At 43.1% G+C, this 22,364-nt stretch overlaps 2 protein-coding genes across 4 annotated transcripts in view; one reads left to right on the top strand and one right to left on the bottom strand.

The window, feature by feature from the left end:
• The first annotated feature begins 1,343 nt into the window (after positions 1–1,343).
• Positions 1,344–9,472, top strand: SPC25 (SPC25 component of NDC80 kinetochore complex). 3 transcript variants are annotated; one of them, XM_077829773.1, is made up of 7 exons: positions 1,344–1,368; positions 3,591–3,748; positions 3,829–3,894; positions 4,875–5,021; positions 6,225–6,329; positions 7,080–7,178; positions 9,029–9,472. In XM_077829773.1, the coding sequence occupies exons 2-7, from the start codon at positions 3,595–3,597 to the stop codon at positions 9,151–9,153; spliced, it is 696 nt and encodes a 231-aa protein (XP_077685899.1). In that variant the 5' UTR covers positions 1,344–1,368; positions 3,591–3,594; the 3' UTR covers positions 9,154–9,472. The 3 variants fall into 3 exon arrangements, with proteins under 3 accessions (XP_077685899.1, XP_077685902.1, XP_077685901.1); XM_077829776.1 differs by lacking the exon at positions 1,344–1,368 and adding an exon at positions 1,436–1,463; XM_077829775.1 differs by lacking the exon at positions 1,344–1,368 and adding an exon at positions 2,795–2,855.
• A 738-nt stretch (positions 9,473–10,210) lies between these two features.
• NOSTRIN (nitric oxide synthase trafficking) overlaps positions 10,211–22,364 on the bottom strand; it is a 28,389-nt gene continuing 16,235 nt past the window's right edge. The window contains 8 exon segments of the mRNA XM_077830382.1: positions 10,211–10,578; positions 10,855–10,941; positions 12,226–12,236; positions 13,761–13,900; positions 14,303–14,391; positions 15,313–15,421; positions 19,818–19,954; positions 20,055–20,142. Coding sequence (XP_077686508.1) covers positions 10,445–10,578; positions 10,855–10,941; positions 12,226–12,236; positions 13,761–13,900; positions 14,303–14,391; positions 15,313–15,421; positions 19,818–19,954; positions 20,055–20,142 — 795 coding nt within the window. The 3' untranslated portion in view covers positions 10,211–10,444.

Raw genomic sequence — 22,364 nt, 5'->3', positions numbered from 1 at the left:
ACAATACCTCCTCCCACCCCACTGTCCTGCTGGTAATAGCTTATCTAAAGTAATCTTCAGGTTAGGCCATTTCCAGCACAAATCCAGGTTTTCTCACCCTCCACCCCCCCCCCCCCACAAATTCACTCTCCTGCTGGTGATAGCCCATCCAAAGTGACAACTCTTTACACAATGTGCATGATAATGAAGTTAGGCCATTTCCTGCACAAATCCAGGTTCTCTCACTCCCTCACCCCCCTCCAAAAACCCACCCCCTTACACACACAAACTCACTCTCCTGCTGGTAATAGCTCATCCAAACTGACCACTCTCCAAGTTTAAATCCAAGTTAAACCAGAACATCTGGGGGGAGGGGGGTAGGAAAAAACAAGAGGAAATAGGCTACCTTGCATAATGACTTAGCCACTCCCAGTCTCTATTTAAGCCTAAATTAATAGTATCCAATTTGCAAATGAATTCCAATTCAGCAGTTTCTCACTGGAGTCTGGATTTGAAGTTTTTTTGTTTTAAGACAGCGACCTTCATGTGGTTTGAACATTGGCCTGCTAAACCCAGGCTTACAAGTTCAATCCTTGAGGGGGGCCATTTAGGGCTATGGGGCAAAAATTGGGGATTGGCCCTGCTTTGAGCAGGGGGTGGGAGTAGATGACCTCCTGAGGGCCCCTCCAACCCTGGTATTCTAGGATTCTGTCCCAAACTCCCAGGCAGCGTCCTCGCTGCCGCTGGACTTGTGCTGATGAACTGGCCGAGAAGCCTCCCTCACCCCTTAGCAGCCTTTGGAGGGGGCGTTTGCTAACAGGGCGGGTTGGCAGGCGCCATCTGAAAGCAAATCTACTGGCCTCACGCAACCTCAGCAAGGCACCCAGCGCCATTCAGCGGCTAGCAGCACACCAAGCGGGCAGCCTGCCTGATGGCGGGCTGGAGCAGCCAGCGCTCCCCCGTGCGGGGGCTGTGCACAAACTGAGCTGCAGGGGCCCAGCGACCCGCTGATGACACAGGGACGCTAGAAACACGGGCTGGCCACGACCCCATCCTCGGGCGGCGGCTGCCGCAGAGCCCCTTCCCTCAGCCGGCTCTTTTTTACGGTCGCTCGGCGGGCGGGGGACCCGTGGGCGGGCAGGCTGGAGGAGTGGGGTCCGCGGCCCCGCCCCGATTGCCGTCGCTCCTCTCTCACACTTACCGTTTGACAACGGACCACATTTCCCATCATGCTCCGCGCCGCTCCACCAATAGCGAGGGAGCTTCTTTGCCGGCTGCGGCAGGAAAGGACCAGTCGTTGCGTGCGCTGTTGCTGGGCGCCGGGGGGGCCAATCAGAGAGCGGCCTTTGTGGTGGCGGCGGGAGGGCAGTTACGGTTCAAACGCTGGCGGTGAGTGTTGGGGATGTGCGCGGGGTGCTCGCTGGGCGGCCAAGCCGCGCCCCCCGCGGGGCTGAGGAGAAGGGGGCGCAGGGCCCGGGGCAGAGGTACGCTAGGAGACAGCCCGGGTGCTGCTTTCACTGAGTTAGCGTCCTGGGCTCGAAAGCGTGACCCGGGCGCATCCTGGAGCCTTTCCATAGTCCGCCGTCTCCCACCGCGCGGGGGTAGGAGAATCGGCTGGAAATCCCCTCCCCTTCTTAAGCTCGGTGGCTCGTGCTACTGCTTGTTTGCTAGGTAACCAGGCTTAAAGGCCCAGCTCCTCAAAGGCGTCTAGGCACCTAACTCCCATTGATGTCGATGGAAGTTAGGCACCCAAATGCTTCTGAGGAGCTGGCCCAAAGTAACTGCCAGCTGCGTGGCACCGGCATTTGTGACTGCTGCCCTTGGACCTACAGCATGTTACAGCTGGACAGTATTACGTCTATATGAACTGTCTATATGAACGCTGAAAGGCGGTATATAAAATCAGGAAAATTGGCTTTTGTGAGAACCCAAATAAGGGAATAGTAGCAGAGCACCCTTATGGTGCAAAGCATCAGCCATGAAATGTGTTTTTAGGCTGAAAAATTAAAGGTGGCATTATGGGGTTTCACATTAACCTGAAAAGTCAGTCTGGAATCTGAAAGTCAAGCAGGGCTCTCTCTGGCTTCTGCATTGCCAACAATAGAGATTCTGCAACCTGACTTAGGTCACCCTTTTGTTAATAGTGTGATACAGCTCCAGGAGAGTAAGCTATGTTGTCTTTTCAGTGCAGTCCAGGTAGGAATAAAACGTTAATTCAGCAAAGGCTTCTGCACTGTGCTGACTTCCAGTGAAGTCACTGGGACAACACAGTGCACAGCTTTAAATACCTAAGCCTGCAAGATCAAGGCATTAGCAAAATAAACAGAAATGAAAATGAATACATACAAGAAATGTCTGCTGAGGAGGTGTAGCCACCAATCCTTTATAGTAATTCTCAGAATAGAACTGCCCGCAGACTGAACAGTCTTGCCTTTTTTTTTTTTCCTTCTCATTGTTCTTTCAGGCTACACAAAATCTGTTTAATTATGTGTACAGCATCATTAGTATAATGCATGCATTAATATTTACAGTAATGCATAATTATATCTGTGCAATATATTTTGGTACACTGTCGTGTTTAATAGATGTTTCAAATGTAAATAACTCTCTTTTTAAGAAAAAAGAAAAGGAGTACTTGTGGCACCTTAGAGACTAACCAATTTATTTGAGCATAAGCTTTCGTGAGCTACAGCTCTCACGAAAGCTTATGCTCAAATAAATTGGTTAGTTTCTAAGGTGCCACAAGTACTCCTTTTCTTTTTGCAAATACAGACTAACACGGCTGTTACTCTGAAACCTCTCTTTTTAAGGGAAAATTACTCAGTCCATAATAAGGACTTATTCCTGGATGGGCCTGGGGAGAAGGTGACTATAAGGTAACAGCAACTTGAAGCCATGTGAAAAATTGTCTCAAATGTTTATTTTAGGATTACAGTACGCTACCCAGATAAAAAAACTTGTAGGAATTCTCCCTACTCCCATGATTGTTACCAGTTCAATATGTAGCAGCCAGTTCAAAACATTCTCTACTTTTAGACCATAGCTAAATCTTCCTACCTGATAGTATTTAATAATCTGATTCTTATTCTGGAAGGGGAAAATTTTTTGCTTTTTTCCACAGACAACTTTTCTCCCCTGTCTAAAATATATTTAGTTCAGTTCAAAATGAGCTAGCAGATGTAGTTTCCCCTCTTTACTTGAGTGGAATACAGTATTTGGAGGTTGGGGGAAAAACTACATGCACAGTAATATGTCGTCACATTTCAGTATATCTTCTAGTCTTCTGCTCAATATGTGTCTGATAAAACATGATGTTGCATCCTTGGTTTTGAGATAGTTTTAGAGCTATTTTTATTCATAATCATGTTCTGAATAAACTGATCTAGACAGCACATCACTTGTAATATGGCGAATATAAGTAGTAGTAAGTTCTGTTGTATGCTGTAACATAACTGTTTAAAAGTAACTGATAGAGCTTTCAAAAACATACAAGAAGAACAGCACTTAAAGTTTGAACAGCAATCAGTATTGGGGAGAATACATCTCTTTATTAATCTATAACAGCTCAGATTGTCTTGTCTGATCGTGTTGTGCTTTTATGTTTGCTATAGCACTATGTCCCGGATAAAAACAGAAGATGAACTGATCCTTTTTGAAAAAGAAATCAAAGAATTTTGGACGAAATTCAAAAGCATTTGTGGTAGTGAACACATCAACCAGACTTTGGGACTAAGAGAATCATGCAAGGAGTCCATAAAAGCACTTTCAGGTACAATAGTCATGAGTTTACATAGCTAATTTATTTTTAACTCTGTCTTCAGTTGATTAAAATAAATGTCTTTATTACAGAGAAGTGGTCCAAGAAGTTAAAAGAAGGGGATCTAATGATTGACAAAATTCTGGAGTACAGAAATGGTATGGTATTGGCTTGTATTTATAACTCCTAAAATGAACTAAATGTGTTCTGTCAGAACAAAACACTTCAGCTTAAAATGGTTCAGTTAAAAGTGAACTGCAAAGCCAAAATGAAGATGGTATTAGACCAGGATTTCTGGTCAAAATGCTTTCATTAACAAAATAGGTGATGTTCTTCAAACCCAGAAATGCCAAAATCTAGTTAAAAGATCTGTCTTGTATAGCACTGAGTGATTTTGCCACTTAATAAGAAATGAATAAAGGAGAGTCTTGCAAAGCTCAAGAAAACATACCAGTTGTGGTACAAAGTCAGTTTACTGTGATAAGAAAACAAAAAAAAATTACTTATCTGTCAAAGTTTACTTGTGCAGTAGAGTACAGTTTTGCATGGCTAATAACTTATTTCTGGGCTAACTGCCTCTCACATCCTGATTAGTGGGCAAAGTCACCTTGTAAATCTAGGATTAACTCACTCATTTTAGCTTTGCAAGTCACTGTAAAAAGTTAGGGATAAAAAAATCACAATGTAACTAGCAGTAGGTAGTCTACTGTTACAGATAGATCTCTTGACACAAAATGAGTAAGGATAGGACCATTGCACACTTTTAAAGTGACAATATGCCAAGCTGCACTTTTGAACAGCGAGGAGATGCCAGAGGGCCTGCATTTAGAAGTTATTCTGTGCTTTCCTTCTAAGCATGTAAACCGTTCAGAATCATTTTTGTTTGTACGTGATGCTCGCAGTAGAAGGGCTGCCTCATACACACAAGAATGTGGACTTCTCTGTCTCGGTGAAATAACTTATGCACATGTGTTTTTGTAGCACTTTGAGCATAACTTTACTCACATGAGTAATCTTAGATTTTTGAGGGAACCATTTATGCATAGAGCTATGCATGTGCACAAAAGTATGTGGAGAATCAGGGACTTATTTAACAAAGGCTAGCCATAAATATTCAAGTTTTTTCTTTTCCTCACAGAGATCCTCCAGCAGAACATATGCATTGAAGAAAAGCAAGAAGACTTAACTGAAATGAATTCCAAAATAAAGCATGAAGAAGAACAAAAGAGAGACTTTATTGATCGCATCCAAGAGCTCAAGGAAGAGTTGACAAGAAAAAAGGAAAGTAAGTTGTAAAATTGAATGAACATGAAAACACTCCAAGACTTTTAGAATGTGAAGTCTTCTAAAGAGTATACTGGTGGCTTTGCAATAGGTATTTCCAGCACTGTAGCTGTGCAAATCTTTGTAGTTAGCATGTCAATATTGTAATGCTTGTACAGTATAAACAATAGTGGCTTAGGATGTAGAGATAATGTGGTGCTTAGTTTGAATAGTTGTATATAAATCAGAGGTGGGCAAACTATGGCCTACAGGCCACATCTGGCCCCCAGGACCGTCCTGCCCAGCCCTTGAGCTCCCGGCTGGGGTGGCTAGCCCCCGGCTCCACCTCTCCCCTGCTGTCCCTGCTCTGCTGCAATCTCTCACTGTGCCGCTAGCGCTCTGGGCGGCGGGGCTGTGAGCTCCTGCCGGGCAGCGCAGCTGTGAGAGCTGCCGGCCTGCCTTGGTTCTCTAGGCTGCGCAGCGGCATGGCTGGCTGTCCTGTTGCTCTGAGCGGCATGGTAAGGGGGCAGGGGGGTTGGATAAGGGGCAGGAGGTCCCAGGGGGCAGTCAGGGGACAGGGGGCGGTTGGATAGGCGTGGGAGTCCTGGGGGGCCTGTCAGGGTGTGCATAGGGGTCGGGGCAGTTAGGGGACAGGGAGAAGGGGGGGTTGGATAGGGGCGGTCAGGGGACAAGGAGCAGGGAGGGTTGAATGGGTCGGGTGTTCTGAGGGGGGCAGTCGGAGGGAGGGAGGGGATGGGGACCAGACTGTTTAGGGAGGCACAGCCTTCCTTACCTGGCCCTCCACACAGTTTCGGAATCCCAATGTGGCCCTCAGGCCAAAAAGTTTGCCCACCCCTGATATAAATGGTCACTTATCAGTGGAGCACTGAATAAAAAACCTAAAATCCTGTAACTCCTCATTCTAACAAGCTATATTTTCATAACTGGCAACTACATGAATAATGCTTTGAATGGCAAAATATACTTTAAAGCATTTATTTGATTCTTAAAATAGCATTCATAATATTAACCAAATAGCCACATGCTAGAGTGTGTAAATAATTAGTGCTACTCACATTTAAATGAATAGAAATGGGGTAGTTGTCATGATTAGGGAGATTTAACAAAGGAAGAACACTTGCTTTTAATAGACTTATTTTGAAGGATTTTCCAGTGTTCTAAAATTTGTTTGAAAATGCTTTACTCTTGCTTTGACACTTTTTAGTTATATCTGCTAAAAACAAGGCCACCAAAGAGCGGCTGGAAAGACTGAGTAAGTCTAAAGAACTGTTTGAAGAGCGGCTGGGGCTAGAAATACGCAGAATTTATGGTAAGTTTCTAAGTGCACGTGTGTTCAATTATTTACCCTAGTCATACCCCTGATAAGTTGGCAAAATACCATCACCCTCACACACGAGACAAATGGGGTAGTTTTTTTTTTAAATTGTGCTTGCACATAGGAAAAAAAAGTACTGTAGTATTTACATGGTTATGAGTGTGACTTATCTTCACTTGCGTTAATAGTCCATCTGAGCAGTGTGTTGCTGATTTGTTTGCTGCAAAGCAAGAGAAATCCTTTCTTGCTGTTCTGTATGTCTATAAAGCAATAAAAATGTCTGCTACTGCCATAGGAACGCTTCTGACTTGATAGAGGTGAAATAAGACATATAGCTATAAAAGTTTCGGATAAACTAATCTCAATTTATAATGACTAAAATCTTTAAAGTTTGATACAAATAAAGATTTTGGACTGTATAAATGCGTCTTCTAATGTAATAAAAAATCCAACATTAATTTTGTTTTGGGCACTCATTGGACCTATACTCAACTGTCAAGTAGTTTAAAGGAATACTCAAATAATTTAAGCCCAAAAGTTGGGTTTCCCTTTTTACAAAAAGAGAAGTCTAGGTTTATTGTACTTTTTATTGTTAGCGCAAGAATATCTTTTACTAACTGAAATTTAACTAAAAAGAAAAGGAGTACTTGTGGCACCTTAGAGACTAACAAATTTGTGGATGCCACCGAGCGTCCTATGCGAAGTTCATGATTTTGTTCAGTTCTATTTCTGCCTTTGCTTTAGATGAACAGTTGCAGTTTATATTTCGATGTATTGACCACAAAGATCCTGACAAGCCATACACGTTTACTCTCTCTATAAATGAACAGGGAGACTATGAAGGTATGTGTAGATATTAAAAGAGACTGTATTTTATTTAAAGTGGTTTTTGAACCAATCTCACATGAGAGGTGCATGTGCACACACACAGAGGGGCAGCAAGTTCCATACCGAACAGTTCAGTCTTTAGAATGCTACAGCTGAAGCTCTGTCCCAACAAGCACTGTAATTGAAGCCGTCCCTTGGCAGTCTCCTCCCAGCCATTGCGGTGCCTTTCTGAAACAGACCACATTTCAAGCTCTTTATCAGCCCTTATGCTAGGAACTGGCGGGGGCAAGAGTAGTTGGGAACTGGCAGCAGAGGGTAGCAAGGTTCAAGAAGTGGGCTAGCCAGGGCTAATAAGAACTGTTTCCAATTTAGAATCTGGACCTGGCCCTACCTTCGAGGTGCCAGAAACCCTTCCACCAATGCCCACAAAACCTTCTCCAAAACCTTAAAAAACTGGCCAGTCTAAGAGTTAGAACTGGTTTATTAGAAAATAGAAAGCCGAGTCCTGTCCTCTAACTTCTATGCAAACCCACTGCCATCAATGAATTTGGCCCAGGGTACCCATCTGGAAAACATCACTTTAAACAAATGGGATTTCAGAAGAAAAAGTAGGATGTGCTCATGTAATTAAATCGCCACGCAGATGCACAAGAGGGCTCGATTAAGGTTGCACAAGCAACCTTAATTCTGGCATTTCCTAACTTTTGAATGCTTGATTTTGTAACTTTTAAACATTCTTTTAACGATAAGATAAATACACAACTGTTTCCCTCTCCCACCTTTGTGTGTATAAAGTGCTGGCCTTGAGATATTAAGCAAAGAAATGGCTAGGGGGAAAAGCTGAGAAAAGAGAAGTAAGTGAAGCATGAAGGAAGGAGAGGTAAAAGATAGGAAAGGCGTGTGAGTGACCATCTCAGTTTTTTTCACCTTAGAATTTTGTGGGGATGCCAACACTCCCAATCTGTACTTTTGGGAGCCCATTAATCACCAACACAACTTTATTTCCTACTGCTAAGAAATCCAAAATTTGTGCATTAAATGGGAGAGACACTAAAAATAGGGAACTCACTCATGCCTCTCTGAATGTTTCTATGTACCACTCAAATTCAGACCGCATTAATGATCCTTTCCTTCCACCATAACCCACGTGCACTAAGGAAATACAACTTTTAGGAGCTGCTGTTCAACCTATTGCTCTCTTACTACAGGAATTTCTTGAACCTAATTTTCACAATAGAAACCCTATTATTCCTCTGAAATTAATGCATCAGAGAGCAATGATGAGGGACATCTATTTTTACTATTTCAGGGAGAAACTATACTCTAATCCCCAGGGTCTCTTAATCTTTCTCTCTTCCCCCACCACTCGATTTGTCTGAAAACTGATGGAGCTCAGCAGTAACCAGTGGTCAGAACATGCTGCAGCTTTTGAGTCAGGGTAGGCAGTGTTGTGACAATAACTTGAGTAGCAGTGACAGCAATGCCACAAGGGGAAGGTCTGGGCATGACAGAATAATATTATGTGCTCTCAGACAAGGTGCTATTTTCTTCTTGGCTGAAAGTCAGCCCATGGATTTTTAGGCTTAAACTAGACAGATGGAGCACATGCAAAGCTACAGAAAATGGTTAGATTACTATGACACTAAAATCAGTGAAAGGGTAAGAGACCCTTAATATTATGAATGAAAATGCATCTCAGCTGGCATATAGCTGTTACCTGACTCATTAAATGAAAAATTCAAGTCACACATTGGAAATAATTGACTCAATTTTGTTTTTGGGGAAGGAATACTTGACTAGAAAGTATCACAGCATGCTTCACTGGTCTTGGAAATAAAAATTGTTTTCTAATTGTTTCCTTCTAGTGACAAGCAGCTCTCCTCCTCTGGACTGTATAGCAGAACTCCAGCTAAAAGTGAGAGAAACCAACAACTTTGCTGCATTTGTTGCCAACATCAGAAAAGCTTTTACAGCTTTGTCTTATAAGTAATCTGCAACTATATGTAAAACTGGCTTCATACCTCTCTTCCTGTCTCTATGTGCATTCCCTGCTCTTTCTTTTTGTATTAACATAACAGTGGAGTGAAAGGAAATATTAAATGTATGTTTTTAATATTCCATTTTCTAAATAAAGAAAAATGGTGAAATGTTTTAGTCCATCTTTATCAGCCAGATGTATTTTTGGTAACTCATTTAAACAATTGAAGCAAATATTTCTTCAGTCCACTGTCTCCGCACATGTAACTGTGGACTGGCTGTCAATCCAGTCACTAAACTTGTAACTCAAAAGAAAGCCAGCACATCTTCAAGGAAATAAGACCAAAGCAATCCAATAGGCCAGTGGTTCTCAAAGCCGGTCCGCCTCTTGTTCAGGGAAAGCCCCTGGTGCACTGGACCGGTTTCCTTACCTGCTGCATCCGCAGGTTCAGCTGATCACGGCTCCCACTGGCCGCAGTTCCGCTGCTCCAGGCCAATGGGGGATGCAGGAAGGGCGGCCAGCACGTCCCTTGGCCCGCTTCCCGTAGCCCCATTGGCCTGGAGCCGCGAAATGCAGCCAGTGGGAGCTGCAATCAGCCAAACCTGCAGATGCGGCAGGTAAACAAACCGGTCCGGCCTGCCAGGGGCTTTCCCTGAACGTTTACCTGCCGCATCTGCAGGTTTGGCTGATTGCAGCTCCCACTGGCCGCGTTTCGCGGCTCCAGGCCAATGGGGGCTACGGGAAGCGGGCCAAGGGACGTGCTGGCCGCCCTTCCTGCATCCCCCATTGGCCTGGAGCAGCAAACTGCGGCCAGTGGGAGCCGCGATCAGCTGAACCTGCGGATGCAGCAGGTAAGGAAACTGGTCCAGCACACCAGGGGCTTTCCCTGAACAAGCGGCGGACCGGCTTTGAGAACTACTGCAATAGGCTATGCTAAATTTACCCTCAAAGGATTTGACTCCTGCATTTAAAAGCTTCCAAAAGAATCGGGGTACTACATTAATAGAGGTATTTCTATTCATTCAAAAACTTAGCCCAAGAGTAAAGTAGCAATCACTTTGTTTGTTTTTTAATAAAGGCTTACAATAATAGAAACAATCACACTCCGGCTCTACCATCAGTGGAGAGAAATGTGCCAGTATGCTTGGTTCAACAAAAGACTGAAGGCAAACTCAGGCAACACTGGGCAGATTTCACTTCTGATATGTATCACATTGGCAAGGAAAAGACCTTGATTATTTAACAAACTGAACAATTTAAAGAAATATGATCTTTAGGCACCTCAGTGATCTTAATTATTTTCTTATGCTTCTGAGGATGTTTCATCTGTGGAAATAGGGAACTCTTCCACATATGTAGCAGGAAAGAGACCGTTTCTCTCCTTAAGGGTCCCAAACCACCATCCATTATTATCCTTCTGGTGAATGATGATAATGTATTTTTATTAATTCAACTGGATTTATACATGTGTATTGTGCCATTTCTGCACTGACCCTTGTTTAATACTTCTCTCTTCCCCTGCCTCCTTTATAGCACAGTCTAATTAAGTTTAAATGTCTCTGGTGGCTAGTTTAAGACAGAATTAAAACTGCATGACAAACCATGCTTACTACAGCATTATATCATGGTCCTATTCTCCATTGCATTCAGTCTCATTCCTCAAACTAGCATTTCAGCTGAAATAACGTTTGGAAAAAACAGGAAGATGTTAATTACCTTTTTGCAAACTTAGCTCGTCATCGCTTTTAGCTTGATAGTCATACAAAGTCTTGCAGATCCCATTTGCTGGATTGCTGTCCCCTGGTTGTGTAAAAAATCATTAGAATACAATCACTAACAAGCACAAGTAAAGCAGGATGAAATAAAGAGGTCTTGTGTAATAATAGTTTCTTAAAGTTCAATTTTATAGGCCTATGGCCAAAGGTATTTAGGTGCTTACTTACACATGCAGACAGGCACCTAGTGGGATTTTCCTATCGATTTTAATTTGTTATAGGTGTCTAGGCACTTCTGAATATCCAACTGGGGCCCTGTCCGCATTATTAGGCATCTCAATATCTCTTAAAAATCTGGCTCTTAATAACTAGCATGTCATTAAATGTATGCATGTGGAAACTATTATCTGTTTTGATAGTGAAAAGGCACAAACCTAATTTTTGGAACATGGTTATAGCTGAGAGAACATTCTGAGAACTATTTCAGTTATCTCAGTTAAAGCTGGAAGATTAGGTTGTGGAGCGTCCAGGTAAGTGAAACCCAAATGAGGATCTGATCAGACTCCTAATCAATGTTGATGGAAGTTGGATTAGGTTCAAACTATTGTGGGACCCCACAGAACTGTGAACCCTCTAACAAGGTGAACAGAGTGCACTGGGCCCAGAGAGGAGGTTCCTCCATCCCTCCCCTTTTCCCATACTACCCTCTGACTTCTGGAAGACTCTTCTGGCAGAAGACTGGAATTTCTGATCCGTTAACCACCATGGCAAACTTTTTTGGATTATTGTAGGACACTAGCATGACCAAAGGCTATCCCTATACTGATATGTCTGTGGCTAGGAATTTGGCATTACTATAATAAAGGACTACAAGTTGCCCATTGTTAAATCCACACACATATATTATCTTTAGCATAATTTATCTGTAATACAGTTCCCAGAAAACCTAATTGGGCAGTGATTCCTTTTGGCACACACCAATTGTCTTAACACAGATCATTAAAAGACATTGTGTTGGCTGATTTAGGCCCTAAAATCAGGTCTCTTTAAAAAGTGTTTTACAAAACTAAATCAATGGAAATGTTTACTGACTTAATTAAGGTGAATTGACTTATGTCAATTTACACGTACACACTGGTAATTTTTTAAATTAACTATTGCAGCATTATGACAGTGTATGAGAACCAGACTGTGAAGCTGTATTTTCTCTGTCCATGTTGAGCAACATGTGTAATTTAAAATAATAGCATAAACGCTGAAAAGTTAAATTACATTTGCAAAATCTTTGTTTTTAAGAGCTAAGGGCCTCATCCTGCAAACACTGCCGTTCTTAGCACATGGGGAAAAGGGATCATGTCCTGACATTCACCTGTCTCTCTCCTACAGAAGGGGAGTTCAACGTCTTCCACAACATTATACTTGCCCTCTTCTTCCACCCACCCAAACTCCTGCAAAGGGTACAACTGCAAAGGAAACATATGGCCTCTGCAAGGAACCCCTGTGATTGTGAGGTTTCTGGACTGGGCCCACTGCCTACTCCAGAGGGGACACATCCCATCCATCCCAATAGAATGACGTGGGTAGGAATTCTGCGAGGATTTCCTGCAGAGTTTTCCTCCATGTTTTGCTGTGGGAGTGGTGATCCATTCAATAGAACTACTCTTTTAGTAAGTGTTATGCACAATGGTAAGTGTTGGTAGCATCAGGTCCTAAACTGTTAGCAATAATATGCATAAGGAAATGTAATTGTTTTTAAAAATTTTAAGCCACTGTGGCCATTTAAAATGCATGTTAACTTAGCTAACAATGCCACTTGAGTACACAAAAATGGAGTACTGGAGGTGCCCAGTGATGTGGACACTGTCATTTGTGATATGCCGTTCACCACAGTGCTTCAGCTGAAAGTACCCATTCTGAATGCATATCCTGTGCTTCATTTGTGTCCAAGAGTAGAAGACCTTTTACTACCTTACGCTTTTCTAGTCACTTACGCATGTGCAAAGTGAATGTAAAGTAATATCAAGTCAGAATGGTGATTTAATCCCATTTGGCAGTGGAGAACTAGAATCCTATGTGCTGACCCAAGAATCAAGAGTTACCTGGCAGAAATCTTGAGTTATTCCCCGGCCCACTGGCAGCCCCTCTGCTCGAGGTGCGCTCAAACCGTTTCATTTTAACACAGCAAGAGATGAGGACAGAACTATGTGCACAGTCCTGTTGGTGATATTTAAAAAATAAATATTAAGGAAATAATGAGAGCACTTTCTTATTATTTATCACCTACAGCCTTTTGTGCCCATCTTGATAGGTTAAGTTCCTTTAGAGATTTTCATAAAGCACAAGAAACATTTTAGAAATAGATTGAGTTATTTGCAACCCCATAGCGTTCTGTGGTTTCTGCCACTGTACTACAGTCTGAGTTCTAACAAACATTTAGCTAAAAGCTTCTAATATTTCTAACACAGAAGCCCACAGGAAGACCCCCATTAGGCCTGCCCCTGACATTTGATCTGTGGTGGTGGACTTCTGTGCCTGTACAGGGCCCCTTTGCCTTCAGTGAGAGTCCACCCCAGACGTACGGTCTGTCTGCAATGCCTGGGACAGACTTAGGGACTGAAGCCTTGGTGCTGCAGTATTACTAATAAACATTCAGCTGGCTCAGATAAAATCAGAACACTTTGGCTAGCTCTACTGGCAAGGGCAAGCCCAGAGCATTGTTGTTAATAATCTGAGCTACATCAGGTCAGTGATATAGAAAGGAAAATGGAATAGCCTTTTACTGAAAATGATAACAGATAGTACATCAACTTCTGCTGCACCAAGCATAGAACGAGTAATCGCCTGTAGAAGGGTTAAAGTACATGCTACGCAAAGTAGTAGAAAAGTGGTCATGACACTGATTACATTAACTGCTTTATCCTGTCTTTCCAGTTGGAGATACAGTCGCTCCAGGGATGTGTAGGCTTACGCTTCTGCTCTAGTTCTGCAAGTACTGTGGATAGTTTGCAGCTGTTTGCTCGCAAAAGGCTTGTTTTCAGACTTGTCTGCAGGCAAGTGGTTACAGTAAATATTAATGAAGTGACCTCATATTACAAGGTATCTTGATGAAAATATCAAAGGCAGCTTTTTTCTAAGAGAGAAAATCACCCTCTCAATTGGTTGTACAGGTCTACTCTTACTCTGAGCCATTGAAAAGTGTCTTTCCTCTTCCTTTCTCTCCTATTTCATTCATCTGTCAAACATTGGCTTTAATTCTGGATACTCATTATTCAGATCTCTAATTCTTGGACTCTGGTACTCTTACACTAAACACCAGTTGGTTCGGTCAAGAATTTATAACTAAAACTGGAGCCTAAATTAGCATCGAGTCAAACCTAGACATAGCCAGGTTTTCAAAATGAAGTGCTGTAGTCAGTAAAAATGCTACGTTTAAAATAAGAATGTACCTGCTCCAGGAGCACAGCCATGTCTTTCTGGTTCTTTACATCTGAAAATCAGGGGGTCTCTGTGTATGTTTTAAGCATCTGCTCCAGACCTGAAAAGTATCAAAGAAACTGACAGGCATGTGAAGGACTTCTTGGGTCATCTAGTCCACATTGGCTAATACTTTACCCTGTTACTGTCATATTCACCCTAAAATTTCCCATTCCTTAATCTCATCCTATTACTCCCATTTATATGCCATTGTGTTCCACTCTCAATATTTTCTCCCTCCTTCATATGTAAACTTTTCTGACACTCGTAGACTTACTCTCTAACAACCCCAATAATCCTATAGCCACACTTTAACTTTTGATCTTTTCTTTCAAGTCAGTCTGTCTAGCCATTTGCTATTTTTGTTGTCCTTTTGTAAATGGTCTCAGATGTAGCTATGTGCTATTGTTCCCAGAACTGGGGCTGTTGATAGGACCAGCCTGGGCTCAGCTTGGGAAGTTTGGTCAGGGTGTCCAGGCAGCATTCAGTGTGTACAATGTTCCCAATGGAAAGGGGAGATGGCTGGAATACTGGTGTGCTCCGGTGATCCCTGGCTGCCCAAAAGGGCATTTGGGGCCATGGCAGCAACTTTAGAGCAGACCTGTGATTACTTTAATTTGTGCTGGAACCAATTCAACCCCGAGACAGCCCCAAGATTTTGTGTGTGTGTGTGCGCACGCAATAGCAGCATAAAACTTTTAAAGCGATTTTTTTTGGTACCCAATATAAAGATGAACTAGTGGCTCCAAAGTTAAGATTGCAGTGACATAGTCTGTTGCTGTCCTGTGTTTTTGTTCACTTTCACTTGCTTGCTATCTATGTTTTGGAATAAAAAATGACACTCTCTCTGTGTTACACCCAAAGTGCGCATGGAGGATTCTCATTTACCACTTGCAATTCCCCTTACATGAGGCACTGTGACGGGGCCCATAATTTAATACAATCCATTAAGACATTCAGTGCAATAGCAACAGACAAGAACCTTCTTTTTCCTGTGCTGCCTTGTTTAGATCCTTCTGCAATTGCAGCACTTTTGCTTTGATTGAAGCTTTTTGTCTTGCTTTATCCATTCCATTTGTAAAATCTTCCTCCTTTACAGAAAACATTTGGATGTGCAGCTCAGATGACACAGGAACCACCACATTGTAGAAATAAGACCCCTATTAAAACCTTCACTGGAGATGCTGGGATTGAATTTTATGAAGAGAAACAAGCGCAAGTTCAGAACAAAGAAGGAGGTCTCAGTAATACTGAGATAAAGCCCCCAATTATAATTTCCACCTGGCTTCTTGCTGACCATATTGTTATCTTAGCAAAAAACAAGGTTGTCCTTTGTTTGTTCTGCTTCTTAGCTAATATTGTTCACTATTTGCTAGGCCTCTGTCTTCTTGACCAAACTCTGGATTTTGGGCTTGTAAAAAGAGCTGACACAGTCTGTATATCAGGTTGTAACATAAACAGCATATGGATTTTAGCCCTTCAGTTACAATACAGAACTGCATTTTCTTCTTTGAGTAGATGCAGCCATGTATTCATGTAGGTGACTCACAAGTGGTACCCGCAGGAGGAGTCTGTTTAAACAAGGACAGCAGGGCTGCTCTTCCAAAGTGTGCACCATGCAGCATCCACACAGAGATGCAGGGAGCTGAGTGTTGGGTGGAAAACTTGACCATAATGCTGAGTCAGGAGGTCAGGATGAAGAGGAAGGGATGTGGGAGGTCAGATTGATAACACAAGGAGGTCAGAGAATCAGCATTGTCTCAGCCAGGCTGCGGTAATGAGAATGAGTTTGGCCTGGTCCAATTTCAGCTTGAGAATGACCTGCGGGATGATTGGAAAAGGAGGAAACCCAAAGAGAAGCGTCAATTCCCAGCTTAAGTGAAAAGCATCAGTCAGGGAGCCCTGGATTGAGGCTCCCTATGGGAGCAAAACAGCCAGCATTTCTTCTGGTCTCTGGTGGCAAACAGGTCAATCGCTGGGATGCCTCTTAGTTAAAAAATGGACTGTAGGATGCTTGATGTCAGATCTGCACTGTCCACTGCCATAAAGAGTCCAAGATCAGGGGACGTCAGACCTGACTGTCCAAGGGATGGCGATTCAGACAATAGACTGAGTTCAGCCACATCTGAAGAGGCTGTAGGCACAGCTTGGCAAATTGGATTACTTGTGTGCAGGCAGATTTGTGACCTAACAACTTTAAACATACTTGGGCTGTGGTTAAGAGCTGAGACTGCAGCTCCAGACAAAGGTGGTGAATCAGTCAGTCGGCAGAAATGCTGTCAAAATCACAGAGTCTGTCAGGGCCTCAATGCACTCAATTCTTTGAATTGGGACCAAAGTCGACTTCCCGCTGTTCAGGATGAGACCCAGATGATTGAGTAAGCGTAGCATGAGAGAGGACTTCTTCTCTGGACTTGCCTCTCAGTAACTCACCATCCAGATATGAGAAGATATGAAGTCTCTTCTTTCTGAGGTACGCTGCTACCACAATCATGAATTTGGTAAAAAACCCGAGGAGCCGAAGAGAGACCAAAGGGAAGCATGGTGTACTGATGGTGCTGGTCCGCCACAACAAACTGAAGAAACCCTCTGTGGTTTGGGAGAATTACTACATGAAGATAAGTGTCCTGAAGCTCCAGGGCAGCAAACCAGCCCTCGGGATTTAATACAGGGCGGAGAGTTGCTAGAGCGACCATCCAGAATCTTGTGTATCTGATGTATTTGTTGAGATTGCAAAGGCTGAGAATAGGTTTCAACCCCTGCCTTGGGATTGGAAACCAGAAAATACCAGAAGCAGAATCCCTGACTCTGATGCAGCAGGAGAACCTCCTCTACAGCTCCCAAAGCTAGTAGGGAGTGAACACGCTTGAGGAGCAATGTCTCGTGAGAGGGGTCCCTGAAGAGGGATAGGGTAGGAGAGTGGGAAGAAAGGATGGAGAGAAGCTGTATAGTATAACCTGATCCAATGGTGTTTCGGATCCTGTTGTCCATGGCAATCGAGTCCCAACCACTAAAAATGAGCTAGCCTGTCCCTGAATAGTGGGGACAGAGCTGGAGAGGTCACAACTGGATCACTGCTCTGGACACAGAAGTTAAAATGGGCTCCTGCCAGGTGCTGGGCGAAGGCGGGCCAGCTGGCTGAATCCAGAAGCAGAGGATCTCTGCCTCTGGGATCTATGATCCTTCCTGGGGTAATCCGGTTGCCTCACAGGAAAGGAGATCTGGCTGGAGAAGTGCTGCAGATGGTATTGCTGTTGCTACTGCTGACAGTGATAGTGGTGTCTCTGTATCATTTAAGTATAAACTCTCAAGGAGTGCAAAGTGGCCCGGGAATCCTAAGACACAACTACAACTGTATATAAGAAACAAGTCTCTAGTAACTAAGACAGAATATATGAAGTGAACGAACACCATACAGAGCTCCTACTCCAGCCATGGACAATGAGAAGAAGCTGATGGGGGGTTGGGATGGTGCCACCCTTATATGGCCAGGGGAAGGGCTAAGGCCAAAAGATGCGAACACCGTCCCAATAGGTATGGCTAGGCAAAGTTCTCCGGCTCTAGTGTGTTGGGCGCACTCACACATACATGGAATACGCGGCTGCATCTTCTTGAAGTTCAGGGCCTGATCCTGAGTGGAGGTGAGCACTCCCAGCGGCAAAGGTAATGGGAGCTTCAAGTGCTCACCCCAGTTCTAAAGGGGGCCCCAAATACAAATACATTATAAGAGTGACTTTCATACTATGGGCTGTTCCTTAATACCCCTTTCCAAGTTCACATTTTAAGATAATTTGAAGGAAAGAGGAATGACTATATGACTAATTCAAACAATATGAATTCAGTGTAGCCAAACACAACAGTAATAATATTTTGCATTTATATAGAGTTTTTCATTAGCGATCTAGAAACACTTTACAAATATGAATTTGGCCTCACTACTAACCTGTAGCATAGATAATTATTAGAGTAAGTATTGCAAAATATCCTCAGGAGGCAATGGGTAGGGCACAACAGACAGCAGATTTCAGCTGCCCACTTAGGGCATCTTCTCAGCCTTAACATGGGCCAGGATCCTCAGTACTGGAGGATTCCTCTTGTTCTACCCACTAGGTATGGAATGTCCAGAATTCCTTTGGGATTTATTGACAAACATTTTCCAGCACCCGGAGTAGAGAAGCTCAGGGATTTAATATATAAACAAGCATTTCAACATGCCATTATGCAGGCTATTATTTTGAGATCTGCTCCCCCTCTATTTAGATTGCATATGCATAATAGCAATCCCAGCATAAAGGAATGTTCTCATGACAGACTAAACTTTCCAGCCTATGTAGCAAACTCTTTGCCTGGCAAACTGCTAGAGCAAACTGCGTTGCTTGCATTGCCAGAATTCATCTATTCTATATGAAGTTCAAGGGAATATGTGACAAGTGACAGTAACAGTGTCATTACGATGTCTGACTAATTCTCCTCACTATGCACAGAGATGCACACATATAGCTAGGGATAAGTTAACCAGGGGGTTTGGCCTCCCATTATATTAAATTCATGTAGTATTAAATTCTTTGTCAAGCCTTCCCTTGAGGGCAGAGGCAGCCCTAGTATATGTCTGTACGGAGCATGGCACAGTGGAGCCCCAACTTGGCTTGGCACTGCTGTAATACCAGTAAAAACCAGCAGCAGCAAACATTTCATTGTGTCATCCTGTTGAACTGCAGCGTCACTGCATGATGCCCGGGTGTCAGTGCCATGACGCAGCAGCCTTACGGAGGAGCCGCAATCAAAAAAGACTTCTCATCAAAAAAGAAATGAGGGAAAACTGCCTGACCTGGGAGAAAGGAGATGGCAGAGACAGCATCACAGATCAGAAATGGGCACTAATGACAAAGGGACATAGGGTAAGACCCCAGAGTGTGAAGCCATGCCCAGGGTGGACTGTACCACCTTTGACAGATACCTAGGGGGTTTGTCTCTTTTTCAAACTTGGGCAGAACTTGCATAGCTTGTCATGTCAATTAAATCCTACTGAACTGAACTGAGAATGATAATATTGCAGCATCAGTGGGTGTTGCCATTGTGCTGCGATATCACATTGAGTTACACAGGCACAGGGGCACAATATATTATCTTGTGAAAACTTCATTCCTCATCCTTATTTGTGGCCCCTAAATATACGTCCCCAGAGACCTTCATTCTCCTAATTCATGTCTGCAAGTAACTGCAGCAATGTTAATTAGATTAACCCTTTATGAAACAATTTTGAAAAAATCACTTGCTACATTTTATCTGGCTTTAAGGGTCCAGCTTATGAACAGAATTGTTAATAAAGTGCTCAGCTTTTGGGGTTTACACTTGCACTTTTACTTCTCATTTTCAATCTAGTTTTCTTTATGCTAGCATTCAGGGTACTGGAATGAAAGAAAGAACAGATGGTAACAACAGAATAATAGATCACAAGCAAAGCTGCCTTCTTTGTTCTGTACTTACATAATAATCCATTAATAAGAACTCAGATTTGGTTTCAGGAGAGAACACTGACATTTCTTCCAGTAAAGTCTGAATGTCCTTTTCAGCATCCACCTGGCTTATGGCACTATGAATCTGTGTGTGACACGAGAATAATGGCAGAGGATGGGACACCAGTTCAGAATCAGGAACTGCAACAGTGTCAGGGAATTTATACAGGAAACTAAAAATCTTAGGAACTACCTACTGCGATCAAGTTTTGTCCAAAATGGGAAAGGTGCTGGTTATAAGTATTTAGGATATTGCACAGAAGCTGCAATCTTTCCTTCTCCAGGTCTAGAATACTCTGAAAAAAGGATGCCAGCAGTCAGTGGCAGCAAACAAATCAGTGACCACACCTTAGGGACAACCAACCAAAGATTAAATGTTCTGTTGATAGAACAGATCAGATCTTTGGTACAGCTGCTTCAGGAGCCATTCTTCCCCTGCACCTTAAATCTATATAGCTCCTTTTGTTCCAAAGTGCCTTCCACCTTTACACAGAGCCCCACTGATAATGCAGTCATTTCCAGGCTGGAGGACAAAAAATACTGGCAGCATTGTGCAAAAAAACAATGGGGAAAGTTGTGGCCTTAGGGCAAACCCTTTACTCCTATGAAAAATGCCATGGGGGTATTTAATGTCCATATACAGCATCTCAGATTTGATAGGCTGATCTCACTCACATGCACATACACACATACACCCAGGTCTCATTGATCTTCCTCAGAAAGGAGAAGGGATGAATAGACTGTACTGGAATTTAAACCTCTAAGTCCAGGGAGCCTAAGGGCAAAAGTTAACTCATGATGTAAGTAGACACAATGCCACTGACTTCAATGGATTTGTGCCTCCTTACAGCCAGGTCTAATTTGACCCTAGAAGTTTGAACTCCAGATCTGAGACCACCAAGTCATCCCTCCAGCTATGATAACAGTATTTTGTAAGCTTTTAGTTTTGAGCCACCAAGGACCATCTCCTTTCTGTACACATGCAACTCCCATTAAAGTTCACCAGCATCCCAATATACTAACATCACCATGTTTGGTACTACTGTCAGCATAGCTTTGCCAAAGCTAATCATAAGCCAGAAGCTGCTTGCTCGTTATGAGACTGCATGATCCATATTCCTCTGCAGTCTTATGCCTGCCCCTCAGTTAACACTGAACATCAGTCTATGACGCTCAGTTCCCAGCATCCTAGCTGCAATCCTCTGGTTACCGGGTGGCCTGGTGTCTCAAATGTCATTCTTTCTGATGCAGGGACATTCTAAGAGCTGCCTATAGGGTATGCCTACACTGCACTTAAAAACCCGTGACTGGCCTGTGACTCGGGTTCATGGGGCTTGGGCTAAGGAACTGTTTAACTGCTGTGTACACATTTGGGCTCGAGCTGGAGCCTAGGCTCTAGGACCCTGAGAACTGGGAGTGTCGCACAGCTCGGACTAAAGGAAGTACTTCTTCACACACACTAAGTCAACCAGGGGAACTCGTTACCAGGGGACATTGTGAAGGCCAAAAGTATAACTGGGTTCAAAAAAGAATTAGATAAATTTATGAAGCATAGGTCCATCAATGGCTATTTGTCAAGATGGTCCAGGGTGCAGCCCCATGCTCAGGTGGTCCCTAAACCTCTGATGGCCAGACGCTGGGACTGGACCACAGGGAATGGGTCACTTGATAATTGCTCTGTTCTGCTCATTCCCTCTGAAGATCTGGCATTGACCACTGTCAGAAAACAGGATACTGGATTAGATGGACCATTGGCCTGACCCAGTATGGTGATTCTTGTGTTCTTATGAAAAACACTGAATGGTCTGGAACAATTCTGAGTATGTAATAAATACTGTATCTCTCACTGGCCAGGGTAATGTTTAACAGGCTTTAATTAAAGTGATCTATGTCTACTTGTGAAAAGAGGTTGGCATAAGTTTATGGCTAATTCAGTTGTGCAGAGGGGGAATCCATAGCACATTTAATGAACACTTATTTCTGATTACCTTTTTGGTCGAACTGTAAACTAAGCTACAAGAAAAGTCATTTTAGTAGACAGCCAGTAGTGTACAGAGCTGTAGTCCAATGGCCTGAGCACAGGTCTAGGAGCTATGAACTCTCAAGCAGTGTCTCTGGCACCCACTGATTTGTGACTGGAAGCAAGTCACTTAACCTCCCTGCCTCAGTTTCCCAATTTGTAAAATAGCGATAACGATAATGACTTGTAGGGGTTCAATCATGATATGTACTTATTGTATCTCACACTAGTTTTTTGAGGATTAATTAGTCAAGCGGCCAAATTCATCTGTAGTGCAACTCAGCATAGTGTCTACAGTGGGGATCCGCCAGGGATGAAGTTAGTTCTATGTGTCTAAAGCATTCCAAAAATGAAAAGTGCTATATTTGTGCTACTTCAATGCACTCAGCTTCACACAAACAACACAAACAAGACACTCACTCTAAAACAGCAAACAGAGGGTAGACAGCAGTTTAGACCATTTGCCATGGAAAAAGCTTTTAAAGATAAAAGTATAAA

This window comes from Eretmochelys imbricata, chromosome 11 (assembly GCF_965152235.1).
Source record: "Eretmochelys imbricata isolate rEreImb1 chromosome 11, rEreImb1.hap1, whole genome shotgun sequence".
Lineage (NCBI taxonomy): Eukaryota > Metazoa > Chordata > Testudines > Cheloniidae > Eretmochelys > Eretmochelys imbricata.
The sequence above is the reverse complement of the archived record's forward strand: the minus strand, read 5'-3'. Positions and strand labels throughout refer to the sequence as shown.